General features: G+C 47.4%; 1 protein-coding gene across 2 annotated transcripts in view; it reads right to left on the reverse strand.

Annotated features, from left to right (window-relative positions):
* CCDC149 (coiled-coil domain containing 149) overlaps positions 1-15,207 on the reverse strand; it is a 108,549-nt gene extending 93,342 nt beyond the window's left edge. For both annotated transcript variants that reach the window (XM_045392208.3, XM_005554595.5), the window contains exon 1: positions 14,994-15,207. In XM_045392208.3, the coding sequence (XP_045248143.2) occupies positions 14,994-15,056 (63 nt within the window). In that variant the 5' untranslated portion in view covers positions 15,057-15,207. The remainder of the gene's footprint in view (positions 1-14,993) is intronic.
* Positions 15,208-17,701: the final 2,494 nt, after the last annotated feature.

Genomic DNA, 17,701 nt, shown 5'->3' on the forward strand with positions numbered 1-17,701 from the left:
TATGAATGAAGAGGGAAGAACAATTTGGGCATGAGTTTGGACTTGGACACAATAAGAGGCATATGAAGTCAGAAGGTAACTAGGAGGTTCTCAGAAGGGGCCGTGGAAATGGCAGCTGCCCAGGCTTGACTGAGCAGCCTGCATGCACGCTGCAAAGTCTGGCAAAGCCAGAGACTCTTGGGAAGGAAGAAGAGGTTACAGATTGACCCCAGTAGCACTCACCAGGTTGGAGCAAATTAAAAAGCAAATTGGAACTGGCTAGTGAGAGAGAGTCCCATCCCTGCCATCTCCAATACTGCCTTGGTCATGGGGTCTGCAGATGGCAGAGCAAGCAGGCACAGCAATCTGCGCCCCATCAATATGATTTTTCCACGGCATCATGTTGACAGCCAGCAGCTGACACATCACCTCTCTCTGCAGGAGCATCTCTGAAGCCCTGGGGAAGGGTTTTCCCAAAGCCCAGGCAAGGATAGGAGCATCGCCTCATCTGGAGAGGGCTGGGGGCTTTAAAACACACTTTCACATATATCATCTCACTTTATCATCATCTTAACCAAGAGACATCCTCACTGTATGAAGTCCAGAGAAAATGAGTTATTGGAGAAGTCAGGAGATTTGCTCAAAACCAGGTAGCTACTTACTGGTGGAGCTTGGTGACGTACAAAACCCATTGCAACTTGAGCCTGGAAGCTGGCCAGGACATTGGGCATGCTCTGGGGCACTTCAGACACTCCCAGCTCCCTTAGGGCCATGACTGGTCTGGGGGAGAGACTGGAAGTGGGGCACACCAGCAAGGTTGGCTTCAAAGAGAACCCTGGAAATGACAAGGTTAACTGCCTTTCCTTCTTATTCCCTCCCTTCTACAAGCTACTGCTAAGTGTCTATCCTGTGCCTAGTATTGTGCTAGACATTGGTGACCACCCACCACTCTGAGAGCCCCCATCCTCAGGAACCCAGTTACTCTGCCAACAATCCCCCATACCATCTTCCCACGTCATGTACCATTCATTGCCTAACCTCTTGCGGCCCAAGGGAAGTGGGAGACCCAAAGGGAGTCTGTGACATTTGAGCTAGGCTTTAATATATGAGTAGGATGTCACCTTTGGACATAAGCAAGCCTTAGAGATGCTATAGGGCATGGAATGATCTGGCCAGAGTCAGGAGTACTATGAAGGGTAGGGGAGGTGGTGGAAATAAGGGATACAGGAGTTACCAGAGATGGGGAGTAGGAAAGGCCCTTGGAGGCCAACTGAGGGATACGGCCTTCACTCTGTAGTCCCTAGAAAGCCATCAGAGAGCTCTCAGCAGTAGAGCGGTAAAATCATTTCTATGCTTAGATGATGACTCTAGTAACTGCATGGAGGAAAGATGGTCCTAGAAGATATTCCAGGGAGAGGGGTTGAGAATCTGGCCACAGTGAAAGAGTGGGAATGGCGACATGGATGCCCTATTTAAGGACTTGTTCAAAAGCCAGAAAGATGGATCTTAATGAATAAGAATTAGAATCGGGTTGGGAGGTGTAAGTTGGGAAGAAGAATCAAGGTAGACTTCACAGCGATACCATTGAGGCGGGATAGAAAGAGGAAAGAGAGACAGGAAAGGTGTAATATAGAAGGAGCAGGAGTTCCACTGAGGGCACACTGAGTAAGGTGTTTAGTTCCTGGGGACATGGCCAGTAGCCACATGGAGGGATGCAGAAGCCCAGCGTGTAAGAAAAGAAGAGGAGGCTGCCTGGAGTCAGAGGCTGCACAGCCAGCAATCGAGTCCTAAAGAAAGACCACTGGGTGTGGTAGTTAGGAGGCTGGTCTTAGGCAACCCTGGCAAGAGCATTATCAGGGACAACGAAGCTGTGAACGGGAGACCTAAGTGAGCTGAAAGTGGATAAGGGCAAAGGGACAGACAGACACAGGCTCCTGTGCTCTCCCAAGCCCCATCCCTGTCCAGTCCCTCACATACACTCCTGGCAGATCAGTTCCCTCCCCAATGCATCCAGGCAACTTCTTCTACTCAAAGGAGACTATTGTGCCATTGTTCACCTCCAGAATGAATGCCATACTCAGGACCCTCGCGCCCTCTATACAGTTAACAGGGCATTTGAGGCCTGCCTAACAAACACCCGATGCCCCACTATGTGTCCCCACCAGAGACCAGATGATCTGGGATTTCCCCCAATAAGTCTTGCATTTTGCTACATCTGCACCATTGCCATCTCCATTCCTTCTGTCTAGAACACCCTTCCTTTACATCTCCATTTGCTGAAATTCTGCCCAACCTTCCTGGCCAAGGTGCCACCTCCATTAAGAACCCTCCTCAATCCTCCAATCTAAATTAGCCTCCCCTTAACCTGAAGAATGCTTATCACAATGTACATCACAGCGTAGTGACCTCATCCCCATTCTCTATCACCACTGGACAGTAAACTCCTTGAAGGCAACTGTCATATGCAGAAGGCTCTGCCCATAGTAATGCTCACTATATAACCAGCACATTGAATGCTGACCTTTTCCTCTGCTAGACATTCTGTCCCACTGACATATGAGGGCTGTCCTTCACTCCTCCTTCACATCAACCAGCCAACTCACTACAATGGTGGCTCTCTCCTGACATCGCTGACCTCTACCTTTGTGCCTGCCATTAACAGAGCTATAGGTGGGCAGGCACATGCATGAGCTACTTTCCCTAAATGAGGATGTGAGATCAAAGTAGAGGCTCTGCAAATGGGCCAGAACCAGGTTGGTTCTGTATTCTGTATCAGTGCCCTGCCTCAGGACCTGCACACCTGAGCCACTGCATGATACATCATCATTCCAGAATTCCTGTCTCCTACCCCAACATAGATGACCGCAGTCCTTCCTCTAAGGAGCTTGTCAACTTATACAGGAGTTAATATCTACACAGAGACAAGGCTTCTCTCTTTCTTAGGTAGCGAGTGAGTGTGAAAGGATCAGTTTAAGCCAAGCCACATAAGGCAACAGGACAAAGAGCTCACTTCAAGATTGGCATCATGGAGGATTTTAGGAGGGATGTGGGTTTCCACCCCACCTTAAAGAACTGGTGAAGGCTGTGGTCAGAGAAGAAGTGGGAGGCCCACCTGGAAGAGGTTAGGGTGTGAGACAAAGGTGGGGGAGCCAGAATACATGGCAGATTATTTTGACTGAAGCAGCCAGCTTACGTGGGGAGCAATGAGACAGAGGCAGAAAGATAGGTCAAGGCCAGCATGAAGAGCCTCGAACACCAGGTGATGGGGAACTACCGCTGAAGCTTTCTGAGTAAGAGGACGTTGCGAAAAATGTTTTTTCTTAAAGGTGGTTTAATTGGCTAGCTGTACAGAGAATAAGCAGACTTGAAGAAAATCTGATACCCTGAACAGTATTAGGGTGCTTGTTGCAATAAAATAGCTTCAGATAATGAAGAGAGTGGACCAGATAAAGGTGAAAGTGGAAAGACTTCAAAGTAAAAATCAACCAAAGGTTTGTATTCTCTGGGAACCAGGTCTCCCCTACCACTGGCACCATTCTGCCTGATGGGCCAGAGACAGGTGCAGACTCTCAAACTTAAGCAACTTCTCTGCCAGGAGGTACCAAAGCCCCAGTATGGTTTTATGGGTGGAAAACCAGGCAGTGAGTAATAAATGTCATTCATTCTGGTCATTTTCATTCAGGGACTGGCCAAAGTCCTCTTCTCATCTTCAGCCAATGTATTTTATTCAATGTGAAACTCACTATATTAATTTTTTTTAACATAATAAGAGTGGAAATTGTCAATTTTAGGAGCACATATGCGAATTTCCCTGCACAGGAGAGAACATGAATCCCATCAGTTAAAAATAGCAGTTGAGCTCACTTTCCCCCACACACTAATTTTAATAAACTTACTCTGAAATTAGCCTGCCACTATGAAGATAGCTGCTCATCGAAAATGTTCCCAGTAAGCACTAATCTTGCTTCTCAAGAGCTCAAGTACTCCCAGGAAACTCTGAATGATGCACAGTTCTGAAGAGAACCCATGCTCTTCTCACCAGACTCATATCCCCTAACCTCCTGTGACTTCCAGTACCACCACCCTCCAGCCATGCAGCAAGGGCCATCTTGGACTCATTCTATTCCATCTCTCCAATTCTGCTAGCCATGATTTGCTGTAGGGGTCTTCCTTTAGAATGTTTCCCATAGCCATCCCTTTTTCTCTATCCCCACCAATGCTGTAACCCCTTAACACCTCATTCATTCAAACAACCAAGCATTCATACATTCCACGTGTATGGAGTACCTGCAATGGGCAAAGTACAGTGCTAAGTGCTAAAGTTACATATGGTCCCTACTCTCAAAGATTTCAAGATCTTTTGGGTTCAGAGGAGAGACAGATAAGTCAAGGGTTAGGTTGAAAACTACATGATAAGTGGTAGGACTTAGGTGCAATGGAAATAATTGAGAACGTTGATGGTGACAGAAAAGGCTAGATTACTGGTATCTCTTCCTAAATTGTCCTTCCCTGATTCCTGGCAGGGTCACCAAATTAGTTTTTATATCATCACAGCCTGACATAGTACCTTGCAGACAGTACAGCCTCAGTAACTGAATTCAGTGGAAACCAACCTATCCCAAGTATTTTCATCAATTTGTACTCCAGTTAACAAAAGCGTTCAGTGCCTCCCCATTACCAGCTATATCAGGGCACATCCTGCAGCCTGGTTTTTGAAGTCATTCACCATCTGGTCCTCTCTGGTTATCCAATCTCATTTTCTGCTGTACCTCAACCCAGAGATTTCTGCCTTTATCTGGAGCATCTCTGCAAAGGCCACCAACTCAGCCCAGTGCTCATGCCTGCTCATGATCTCCCTTGCCCTCTTCAACCAAAGGGAAGGGACTCAGTTAAAGCTCAACTTCTAAGAAGCTTTTTCCCACTCCATGAAGCCTCACCAACTGCCTACATTAGTGTCTCAGATCTATTGCTCACTATTGTGCATGGTGTTTTTATCTAATAATAACAGCTAATAAGAACAAGTATTTTAAGCCAGGCGCAGTGGCTCACACCTATAATCCCAGCAGTTGGAGGCTGAGACCGATGGATTGCCTTGAGCTCAGGAATATGAGACCGGCCTGGACGACAAGGTGAAGCCCTGTCTCTCCAAAAAATAGAAAAATTAGCCAGGAATTGGTGGCTCATGCCTGTAGTCTTAGCTACTCAGGAGGCTGAGACTGGAGAATCACTTGAGCCTGGGAAGCAGAGGTTGCAGTGGGCCGAGACTGTGCCATTGCACTCCAGCCTAGGCGACAGAGTGAGACCCTAGCTCAAAAAAAAAAAAAAAAAAAAAGAGCATTTTAAAATATTAACTGACAGCCTATCTTCCCACCTTGCTTCCATTTCCTGCAACCCTTACCCTAATTCTCCCCCACATCTCTCTCTCCCTTTTTAAGAAGCCAGACATTCCGTCTTTACATCTAAGAAAGGCACAGCCCAGCAGAACACAGGTAACAACTGACTGGCTTTTCCATGTTGAGGGCCTGCTCCTGAAGATACGAGGGTGCAGTTGAGTCTCTCCAGTGGTGCCCTCAACCATAACTCCTCAAAAGACTAGAAAGGATCTTCCAAGTCGAGAAAAGGGCAGAATCCGAGTACAAAGGAGAGCCTGGTTATCAGTCTCCAAGGAGGAACACTGGGCTTGGCCCAATCAGCCTGGGGTCGAGAGGGCAGAGCAAGGACTCGGGGCTGAAATTTGGGGGGCACAGCTAGTTTTGATGGAAACCTGATGAGCTCTGGAATTGGAGAGATAAGGACTAAAGCTCTCTGTAGCAATGGCTGTTTAAAATATCCATTCACCTCCTTTCGAAAAATATTGAGTTTACTGAGGTATAATTTGGAGAAAATTTCATCCCTTCTAGGTGTAAGGTTCCATGAACTTCAACAAGCTTACACAGTCATATAACCGTCATCACAATCGAGACAGAATACATCCATAAATCCAAAAGATTCCCTCATGTTTCTCTGCAGCCAATTTCCTCACTGTACCTTCAGGCTCTGGCAATCACTGATCAGTTTTCTGTCTTTTTAATTTTTTAGGTTTTTTTTGTTTGTTTGTTTTGTTTTTTGGTTGTTTTTTTTTTTTTTTTTTTTTTGAGATGGAGTTTCGCTCTTGTTGCCCAGGCTGGGGTGCAGTGGCATGGTCTGGGCTCACTGCAACCTCCGCCTCCTAGGTTCAAGCGATTCTCCTGCCTCAGCCTCCTGGGTAGCTGGGATTACACGCACATGCCTCCACACCTGGCTAATTTTGTATTTTTAGTAGAGACGGGGTTTCACCACGTTGGCCAGGCTGGTCTCAAACTTCTGACTCGGATGATCCGCCCGCCTCAGCCTCCCAAAGTCCTGGGATTACAAGCGTGAGCCACAGTGCCTGGCCTTAATTTTTACTTTTCAAAAATTTCATGTATACCTTGATTGTGGTGATGGTTACACCAGTGTATGCACACATCCAAACTCATGAAATTGTACACCTTAAATATGTGCACATTTTAATATATTAATTATACCTTAATAACGGTGTTTTTAGAAAGATACAAGACAGCATTAATTCATAAGTACAAAATAGTCACTCATCACAGATGTTAAAACTATCAGCTTTTACCCTGTACCATGTACCCTGTAACCCACTTCCCCCAAATGAGTTATTTGGTTGTGGCTGCTCTGGGCACACTGCCTATGGGGTAGCCCTGCTCCACAAGGAGCAGTACCTCTGCTGCTAGAATAATTATTTTTTAAAACAAAGTTTTTTGGTTGCATACTGTTTGAGTTACATACATAGATGTGCAGACAGGTGTGGACATGTGTCCTCATTTCTCTTCGACCCTACCTAGGAGAAGGATTGCTGGGTTGTTTGGTTAAGTGTATGTTTGACTTTAAAAGAAACTGCAAACCTTTTCAGAAGTGACTTTACTATTTTACATTTCCTCCAGCAATATATGAGACTTCTAGTTGCTCTGCGCCCCTGTCAGCCCTTAGATGATGAGTTTTGTAATTTGTTGCTTTTCCATTCTAATAGGTATGTTGTGGTATCTCACTGTGGTTTCCATTTACATTTCCCTAATGACTAAGGATGCTGAGCCTCTACTCATTGCTTATTTGCCATCCTTCTTCTTCGGTGCAGGGTTTACTTAATTCTTTTGTTCATTAAAAAATTCAGATTGTTTCTTTGTTTCCGTTCATTTGTTTGTTTGTTTGTTTTGAAATGGAGTCTTACTCTGTTGCCCAGGCTGGAGTACACTGGTGTGATCTCAGCTCACTGCAACCTCCGCCTCTGAGGTTCAAGCGATTCTCCTGCCTCAGTCTCCCGAACAGCTGGGATTACAGGTGCATGCCACCACGCCTGGCTAATTTTTGTATTTTTAGTAGAGACAGGGTTTCACCATGTTGGTCAGACTGGTCTCGAACTCCTGACCTCATGATCCACCCGCCTCGGCCTCCCAAACTGCTGGGATTACAGGAGTGAGCCACCGTGCCCGGCCTTTCTTCTTATTTAGTGAGAGTTCCTTTTATATTCTGGATACAAGATGTGTGTTCTGCACATATTTTCTCCCAGTCTGTGACTCTTTATTGTTTTAACAGAGTCCTCCAAAGAGAATAACTTTTTAACTTTGATATGTCAACCTACTCATTTTTTTTTTTGATAACTTATCTTTTCCATGTCCTATATATTCTTCTTTGTTTCTTTTTTTTTTCTTTCTTTTGTGAGATAAAGTTTTGCTTTTGTTGCCCAGGCTGGAGCGCAGTGGCACAATCTCTGCTCATTGAAACCTCCACCTCCCGGGTTCAAGTGATTCTCCTGCCTCAGCCTCCTGGGTAGCTGGGACTATAGGCGCGCGCCACCACGGCCAGCTAATTTTTGTATTTTTAGTAGAGACGGGGTTTTGCCATGTTGGCCAGGCTCCTGACCTTAGGTGATCCACCTGCCTTGGCCTCCCAAAGTGCTGGCATTACAGTTGTGAGCCACGGTGCCTAGCCTACTCTTATTTCTTAATAGGACCCTCCCAAAGTTAACATGGGCACATTCTGCTAAAGACTACATTTATAGCCTCTCTTACAGCTACGAGTGGCCGTATGACTATGCTCAGACCAATGGGATGTGAGCAGATGTGATATGTACAATTCTCCACTCATCCCTAATTAAAGAAAAGCCCCTTGCCCTGGAGTTCCCCCTTCTCTCTTTTCCCATGGGCTGGGACACAAATGTGGCAGCAACAAGCTTCAGCCACACAGATGAGGACCATATCCTAATCATGGAGCAACAAGATAAATGTGAATTCTTAGATGACTCACGGAGCAGGGCCGCCCTCCATGCCTGAACCACCACACTCACATGAAAGAGACACAACTGTCTTACCTTATTTAAACCACTCTATTTTGGAGGCAGGCATATTGCTTACAGTGGCTTAGACTTTACCCTGACAAATACACCCTTATTTCTTAGGAAGTGAAAACTAATCCCCAATTCCCTGGACTCAGCCTTGGTGTTGTGACATGCTGTGTGCACAAGTTTCCCAAAGTTTCCCATAGCCCCAGGGTGATTTGAGGGCAGCATAATAATTTAGCCCTACAGTAACTCAGGGGCAGCAGAACAAAGTTTTTATTTTATCTTATTTTATATTATTTTATTTTATTTTATGACAGAGTTTCACCCTTGTCGCTCAGGCAGGAGTGCAGTGGCACAATCTTGGCTTACTGCAACCTCTGCTTCCTGGGTTCAAGCAATTCTCCTGTCTCACCCTCCCAAGTATCTGGGATTACAAGCACGTGCCACTACACTCAGCTAATTTTTGCATTTTTAGTAGAGACGGGGGTTTTGGCCGGGCTGGTCTTGAACTCCTGATCTCAGGTGATACGCCTGCCTCAACCTCCCAAAGTGCTGGGATTACAGGCATGAGCCACCGTGCCCAATTTAAAATAAAATTTTAAAATTTATTCAAATTTTAAAAATGAATAAAACTTGCCCCACCTTGGGCAAGACAGCAAAGTTCACCATGCCCAGAACATTAAAAAGCAGTTCATCATTGTTCTTCATTCACCCAAAAGTAGCATGGACGTGGTGCAGACAGCCAGAAGACCAGAGGACATCTGAAGGGGTATGAGAGATGACACGACAGTGACCTAGAGTGACCAAGGGCAAGATACTAGACTAAATTAGGAGCCTGTGGATAGATAAAAACAGCCCACCCCAGCACCTCAGCCAATGACTTAGCCTTAGTCTTAGTATTTCATAAGTCCCCTAGAATTAAAATACAAATTCAGGGAAAGGGAGTGGTGTGGCTTCATATGCAGATTACATTTTCACTACTCAAACAACAAAAACTTGTAATCAAAATTAAGGCATTATAGCAAATTATAGTTTTCACAAACTAGAGTTTCTGTCGTGAGGTTCACGCTCACTATTCTACCACTGCCTTGCCTGGCAGAGGCCTATGTACTCACAAGCATTATTTCATTTGATCCTCACAATTAGGATCACCTATGAGGTAGGTACTTTTTTTACCCTATTTAAAGACAAGAAAAATGAGGCTCAGAGAAGTTACATGGTGCAGTCATTCCCTCAACACTCATTCTCCCTCTTCTGGAAAGAAGCCCCCCAATTTTACTTGGGGATCTACCCTAGCTCCACTCACAGTCCATGTATCCTGGGGCAGGGCTCCAAACACAATTCCGGGCCTAAAACAATCAGATCACTAACCACCTCAGCGATTTCTTGCAGGATAGGTGAGTGATCTAAGTGGGTTTAAATGGAGCATCCCAGGGTTTCACAGGATCTGCTGGAGAAGGGTCTCGTCTTCCCCTCTGGACTTGAACTTGAGAGGAAGGGAGGCTGAGACTAAAGCCAGGCAGCAAGCAGACTCAAAGATGGAGAGAAACTGTCTTAGTGTTGAATCAGCCGAAAGCCATCCCTAGCATGGAATTATTAGTCATATTAGTTATATTCACTTCCAAGGGCTGCCATAACAAATTATCACAAACCGGGGGACTTAAAACAACAGAATTCAACTGTTGCACAGTCCTGGGGGTTAGAGTCCAAAATGAAGGCGTTGGCAGGACCGTGTTCCCCAGTGAGGCTCTCGGGGAGGATTCTTCCTTGCCTCGTCCTAGTTTCTGGTGGTCGCCAGCAATCTTTGGCTTTCCTTGGCTTGCAGCTGCATGACTCCAGTTTCTGCCTCTGTTGTCACATGCCTTCTTCCGTCTGTGTCTTCACATTTTCTTCTCTTTGTGCATCTCTGTGGCCAAATTTGCCTCTTCTGATAAGAACACCAGGTCATTGGATTAGAGCCCACCCAAGATGACCTCATCATAACTTGATTACATCTGCAAAGACCCTACTTCCAAATAAGGTCATATTCACAGGTGTTTGTGTAGTGGCAGTTGAGGGGAGGGTGTTAGGACTTGAACACATTGTTTTGGGGACACAATACAACCTACAATATCAGCCAATAAATTGCCTCTAAGCTTATCCACTTTGGTTTGGGTTTTTGATCTTTCATACCAAGAAAAAGGCAGGGCCAGGACTTACCCCCAGGTCTCTTATTATCTTCAGAGTCAAAGTCAACAACTGAAACCCAAAGCTGGATCTTTACCTTAATGAACCACAGAGCTGGTCTCTATACCTATTCAACCTCTCCTTTCCAAATATCAGTGGCTAGGCCAGGCACAGTGGCTCATGCCTATAATCCCTGCACTTTGGGAGGCTGAGGCAGGAGGATTCCTTGAAGCCAGGAGCTCCTGATCAGCCTGGGCAACATAGTGAGACCCTATCTCTATAAAAAAAAAAAAATTGGCTGGGCATGGTGGCACGTGCCTGTAACCCCAGCTACTCAGAAGGCTGAAGCAGGAGAATCCCTCGGGCCCAGGAGATGGAGCTGAAGTGAGCCATGATCGCACCACTGCACTCCAGCCTGGGCAACAGAGTGAGACCTCATCTCTAAAGCAACAACAACAAAAACCAAAAATCAGTCTCTACTTTGGGTGGAGGCCCACGGTTAACTGTCTTCTGCCTCCTGGCTCCTGTACACAACATGCTCAAGGAATAGGAGATTGATTGCTATCTAACCAAAATTCAAACAGTGAAATGGAATTATGTATAGTTTATCATAGAGTGGTGGGCTGAGCAATGACCAGGATTTTTATCTTGGAAATAAAAAGTTATTGATTGCCTGCACAGCTGTACTTCAAGATGTCTCCAATTTTGAAAGCTTACCTCAGGTGGCAATAAGAATATCTGCCCCTCCCCAGACATTTAATTTCCAAAACAGAACCCGGCCATGCTTCTTTCACATGCATGGGTGTGTTTACTTCAGGGCCTGAGAAAAGGCTGTAATTTCAGCTTATTATACCAAATATATGAAAATAAAACTGATCTCTGTAGGATCGTTTTAAATGAAAACTGCTTCCTCGAGGCAAGTGGAGGAAGCAAACTGATTGAAAGAGAGGACAGGGCTCTGGGCAGGTGATGATGAGGTGAAACAGAGGTGATGCAGAGAGGATCCAGGGTGGGAGGCAGCACCCAGGACTTCTGCAGAAATAAATGCAAGTCCACGAAAATCCCATGTAGTGTAGATTAGTTGTGCAGTGATGTCTTCCTTAGGTCCTTCTGCCAGGTCCCCAAATCACTCTGTAACACCACAGCTGCTGAGCACACTCTTCCCTGAATCTCACCTGGCTGGTACCAGACCCAGTCACACCCATGGAACCCCCGCCAGCCAAACCTGACTGGGCAGGGGAATCACCTGGGCAGCTCAGCTTGTAAGAAAGGCAGATCGGGGGCTCTTCCCCCAGGCACTTTTGAGCAGTAGGTGTATTAGTTTCCTGTGGCTGCTTGATATGGTTTGGCTCTGTGTCCCCACCCAAATCTCATCTTGAATTGTACTCCCATAACTCCCACGTGTTGTGGGAGGGACCTGGTGGGAGATAATTGAATCATGGGGCTAGTTTCCTCCATAATGTTCTCCTGATAGTGAATAAGTCTCATGAGATCTGATGGTTTTATAAAGAGGAGTTCTCCTGCGCAAGCTCTCTCTCTTTGCCTGCTGCCATCCATGTAAGATGTGACTTGCTCCTCCTTGCCTTCCAGCATGATTCTGGGGCCTCCCCAGCCATCTGGAACGGTAAGCCCATGAAACCTCTCTTTCTTTTGTAAATCACCCAGTCTCGGGTATGTCTTTATAAGCAGCATGAAAACGGACTAATACATTGCTGTAACAAATGATCACAAATGGGGTGGCTTAAAACAACAGAAGCATAGTCACTCACAGTTACAGAGACCAGAAGTCCAAAATCAAGGTGTCAGCTGTTGTCTTTTTCTGGGGACTTTGAGGGATAATCTGCCTCTTCCAGCTTCTGGGGGCTGCCAGCGACCTTTGGCATGCCTTGCCATGTGGCTGCATCACTCCAATCTCTACCTCTGTCTTCACATGGTCTTCCTTTCATGTATCTCCATCTTCCCATAGCCTGCTCCCTTGTGTGTCTGCAGCTTAAATCTCTGTCCTTTCTCTTCTAACATACCAGTCACTAGATTTAGGACCTACCCTAAATCCAGGGTGATCTCATCCAAAGATCCTTAACTTGATCATATCTTCCCTATTTCCAAATAAAGTCACATTCGCACCTACTGGGGTTAGTTCCCAGATGCATCTATGGCAGGCAGGGGGTGGGGGGCAGGCGGGGTACATAATTCAATTCACTACAATAAATTTGGGAGAGACCCATAAACTTGAATTTTTCACAGGCACCCAAAATGACTCTGATGCAGCTGATCTGTAGGCCATACTCTAAGAAACAGCGATCCAGTTGCTGGGGACTCAAAGTTGAATCAGACATGGTCTCCTTCCTTGAGGAGCCTACCATCTAGCAGAAGATACAGACAGATGAGTAATGATTAAAATAGAAAGTGTGGCCTAGCGAGGCTCAGACAAGCCAAGGCTCAAGCAAGGAGTCCAACAGACCAGGATTCAAATCCTGCCTCTTCCACTTACCAGAGGTGAGGCTCTGAGCAAGTTCCTTAGCCTGTCTGAGCCACTGTTTCCTTACCTGTAAAATAAGAAAGAATTCCTACCTTATGTCATTATGAGTATGAGGCCATGTAAAATGCTTAATATGAAGGATGCACTCAAGAAATAGTCATTAGCTATTATTAAGGTGGGAAGTAAGACCCATTTTCACCTCCCCCATGGCCCCTGGCTATGTGTTCACCTCATGTTTGTGAAGTTAAGGAGGCGTTACTCTGGAGAAACTCTGCTGGGATGCGTAGGCAAACTCCTGAAGGACCTACTTCAGGATTCACTGACTTATTCAACAAGCATTTTTTGAGCACCTGATGCATACAGAGCTCAGTGTATAGGCCCTGGAAATAAAGAGCCAAACAAAGCACACAGTCTAGTGAGGAAACCCATTATTGTTACAATAATGCAGTCAGTGCAAGGTGGAGGTAAGCCCAACCCACTGAGGGGCACCCCTGCCATTTAGCACTTGAAGTCATTCCATCCTTTAGTTCACTCTTACTGTCTATGGTGTGACCTTCCTCACAGACTATATCATGAAATCCCCAGGAGTTCTTTGAGGGTAGGGGAGTTGTCTTATCCACCACTGAATCCCAAGCACCTCACAATGTACCTGACTCCTAACAGGCACCTGATATGCAACTGTTGCAGTAGTGAAGATTCTGCTGCTATTTAAGGGCCTAACACCGGACTTCTAAGAAGAACTACCTCCAGCTCCTTGACTACTAGGTATGATTCTTGATGGGACCAGAAACAAGGTCCCCAGAGGATCTGTCCCTTGACATAAAGCCTGTCAGTTTGAGAAGATGGAGCCAGGCTGCAATACAATGGATCATAACACCAGACAGGAGAGCTTTCAACTACTAGACCAACGCCGAGCAAACTAAACTAGGGCAGAAGCTACCGCATGTCATTCCTCTTCAGAAACACAATGCTCTGCACACACTGGGCACGAAGCACTATTATCAGACTGACCTGGAGACCCAGAAAACGATGAAAGGAGTGAGACAGTAGAGGGTTTCCCTTCCCATACCCTACAAGGGAAAGATAAGAGCAAACTGATACACTCCGCATTGTGTGCACAGGATTAAAGAAAAGGAAGCCCCAAGTTGGCCTTGGGCTGGAGCTTGGTTTTCAGAAGGGAGAAATTCCCTGGCATGGGTAAGTAACACCAGGAACTGCCCCCACAAATGGTGGCAAATCAGGGCAACTTACCTGCGAGAGGAAGACATCCGCGTTCCCTCTCACCTGGAGAGGCCAGCAGCTTCTCTTAGCGGGGACTGAAGAGCAAATAGCACAGGAGGCTGAAAGCGGACCCCCAGGGTATGTTTATGACAAAAGAGTCTCAGGGCAGGGGGACACGTTGTTCTGTGCTTCCACAAATCGAATCGCTTCTGCACCTGTGTTTCACTTTTTTGATAAATGCCCCTCCCCACCTTACACATGGTAGGCCTGCAGTAAACACGTGTCGACTGAATTGAGCAAGTGAATGAGTGAACGGCTGCGACGGACCCCCGAACTCCCCCAACTCGAACCACCGAATTCCACCTGGCCCAGGTGCCACCCCAGGGCTCGGATTCTACCCCAAGGCACCACCTTCCCGTTTCAGTCCCAGGCGTCCAATGGTTTGGCTCCACAACAGTCGCGAGCAGGCAGGCAGGTGGGGCTTGGCACCTTCTCCTCCCGGATCCCAGGGCTTCAGCCTCCAATCCAGGGCCAACCCCTGCCTGGGGGGAAGGCCCCTCCCCAAAGGCTGACACCAGATGGCGCGGAAGAAAGTGGCGCCCGCGCAGACCCGAAAGTGCGGGAGGAGCGGCGCACCTGGCGGGGTCGCGCGGGGGCGGCAGCCGCGGCCGCTTGGGGTGCGCGCCCCCCGCTAGTCCCTCCCCTCTCTGTCTCTCTGGGGGCGCTGGCCCGGAACGGCGGCCGCTCGGCCCGGCCCATCCCGCCTGGCCGGCGCCGAGGCCTCACCTCGCTCACCAGCCCCTGCCAGTCGCTCTCGGTCCGGTCGCCGTTCATGGTCTCCTCTTCCATGTGCGGGCCGGCCTCCTGGACCCCCGCCTCCTCCTCCTTCTCCTCCTCCTCCGCCTCCTCGCGGCGTCACCGCCGCCGCCTCCGCTGCCCGGGCCCCGCGCGGCCCCGAGAGGGCCCGGCGCCTCCGAGCCGCTGCGCCGCCGCCTCCCGCGGCCGCCCGCGCTGTTGACTCCACGTCAGCCTCCGCGGGAGGAAAGGGAGGAGGGGCGCGGCCGCTGGGGCAGCAGACACAGCCCGGGCCGCAGCCGAGCCCCGCCGGGCCCGCCCTGCGTCCTCCGCCCACGAGCCCCGCTCCCTCAGCCCCGCGACCCCGGGCTCCGCGCCCCCTGCCCGGCCTCTAGGCAAGGGGAAGCCGGGGTCTCAGCCTACAGGTCACATCGGACCCGTCAGCGCTCTGCGCGGAAGGCGGGCCCCACGGGCAGTCCTGTGTCCCCCGCAAGAAACAAATCCCCAAATCCAGTCCTCCTCCGACCACCATCACGACTCCCACCCGTAGAATGAAAGCTCCCCGAGGGCAGGGGTTTTCTAGGTTCGTAGATGCGCCTTTGGCAATCCTGGCCCATAGGAGATGCTCTACAAATATTTGTTGAACGAATGTTTGTTGAATGCGAGAATGAATGAACCGCGTTTTATTATATACTTAGCATTGTTTTTTAAACTATTAATGTTTGCTTATATTTACTTTTTTAACGGTTCAGCTGTCATAAATAGAAAGCAAATGTAAAAATTGAAAATAAAGCATTGTTCAATTGTGAATAGGGCCAAAAACTCTGAGGGAGATGGTTAGCATGGGTTGGGAGAGGAGTCAAAGACAAATTGGCACTGGTGGCATTCTATGGCTCGTGCCTTAATTCCAGCACCTTGGGAGGTTGAGGCAGGAGGATCCCTTGAGGGCAGGAGTTCAAGACCACCTGGGCAACAAAGCGAGACACCCCCTCTTTAAAACAATAAAATAATTAGCAAAAAGGGAAGACATTGGCATGAAGCTGAGATTTCTCCTAAGAGGAAGGACTGAAACAGAATGACAGAGGGAAGGTGTATCTCACACATAAGTCAATTGTATTCAGTGTGGTGTTCTTATGACACCTAAAATCCCCTCTTGGACCAGCATCAATAGTGAGCCCTCTGTACTCGCAGAAACGCTGTGTGTGGAGATGAGCAAGTAGGTTGAGAAGTTGTGAACCCATTGTACAGTTGTGGAAGCATCATTGCCAACATTTATTTATAATTTTTTAGCCCCTGTTGATCCTGGATCAATCCTGTGAAATGGATGTTATCCCCATCTGTCAGATGGGGAAACTGAGGCCTGAAACGTAGAGAAACAGGGACTCAACTAGGACTTCTCGCTCCAGCATCTTGAAAATCTAGGAATGAAGTATCACCTTGAAAGTTTGTTCTTGGCCTTGTTTTGCACATGGTAGATTGCAAAATGGCTGCAATCATTCCCCTTCTTTGTCCCTTGCCCTGCCACAGTCTCTAACTTTCATTCTGTGCTCAGTCATGTAACTTGCTTTGTGTTACTGGAACAAAAAAATAAATAAATAAAGGCTTTTAAATCAATTATGCATCGGGACTTACTCTTGCTTCTGCTCTTGGAAACCTGTGATCACCACCTTGTAAATAAGCTCAGAATAGCTTGCTGGTTAAGATAGGATTCCCAACCAACAGCCAACCATCACCAGATGTGTGAGTGAGGCCACTGACTACCTGCCCTCCGCCACCCCAGCTGATGACAAGCACATGAGTGAGCCCAGCTGAGACCAGCAGAAGAATCACCCAGCTGAGCCTTGTTCAACCAGCTGACTCACAGCATCACATACTAAATAAATAGTTGAGTTTAAGCCACTAAGTTTTAGGGCTATTTGCTAGGTATCAACAGGTAACTGAAATGGATTGTGACACAACTGATGAAGGGCCTGAACGGCTCGAACTCTCCCTGGCAGCCCTTCAAAAAGCAACAGTCTCTGGCATCATAATCTAAAGAACTGGCTGGCATCATCTAAACAGACTGACTGGCCAGGAGCTAAGAAAAGGAACCGGCATATTAGTCAGCACATTGGTTTTCTGCCTGTTGTATACAACTGCAGCAGTCATCCTGGGGAAGTTCAATAACATTGCACACCATGGTCCCTGTCCTAGGGGGCTTGCAAACTAATGTGCTAGAGAACAACAGAAAAAAAGTGGGAGCTAGAATGCAACTAAAGTTTCTTCTGGTCTTCTGACCATTCTGGGCTGCCTAACTCATTATCTTTTTAATCTAAGGAGGTAGAAAGAAGGTCATCCTTGAGCTGAATGTCTAGAGTTAATTAACTCAGTGCCAAGCATTTGTTCCTAAGCTTGACGTCTCATGCCTAAAAAGCAAGGTACTGTTCGCCAATATATTGCCCTCTGGCAAACCATCTGTTTTCATCCTGACCTGTGGATGAAATAGACTGTAGGAAAAGTGGGCAGAACTTGGTCCATCTGCCTTTTGAGCCTCCTTGTCTGCACTTTGCTCTCTGCCTGCATTCAGGTGGGAAAGCCCATTCCAGTTTCCACAGTTAGCTGAGCCCTTCATGATATACCACTGCTCCTTTGGCGCCCTCACTGGTATTTCAGGCAGCAAGACAGACAATCAATGAGCGTTGGGAGCCAAGAAATCTTCA

This window comes from Macaca fascicularis, chromosome 5 (genome assembly GCF_037993035.2).
Source record: "Macaca fascicularis isolate 582-1 chromosome 5, T2T-MFA8v1.1".
Taxonomy (NCBI): Eukaryota; Metazoa; Chordata; class Mammalia; order Primates; family Cercopithecidae; genus Macaca; species Macaca fascicularis.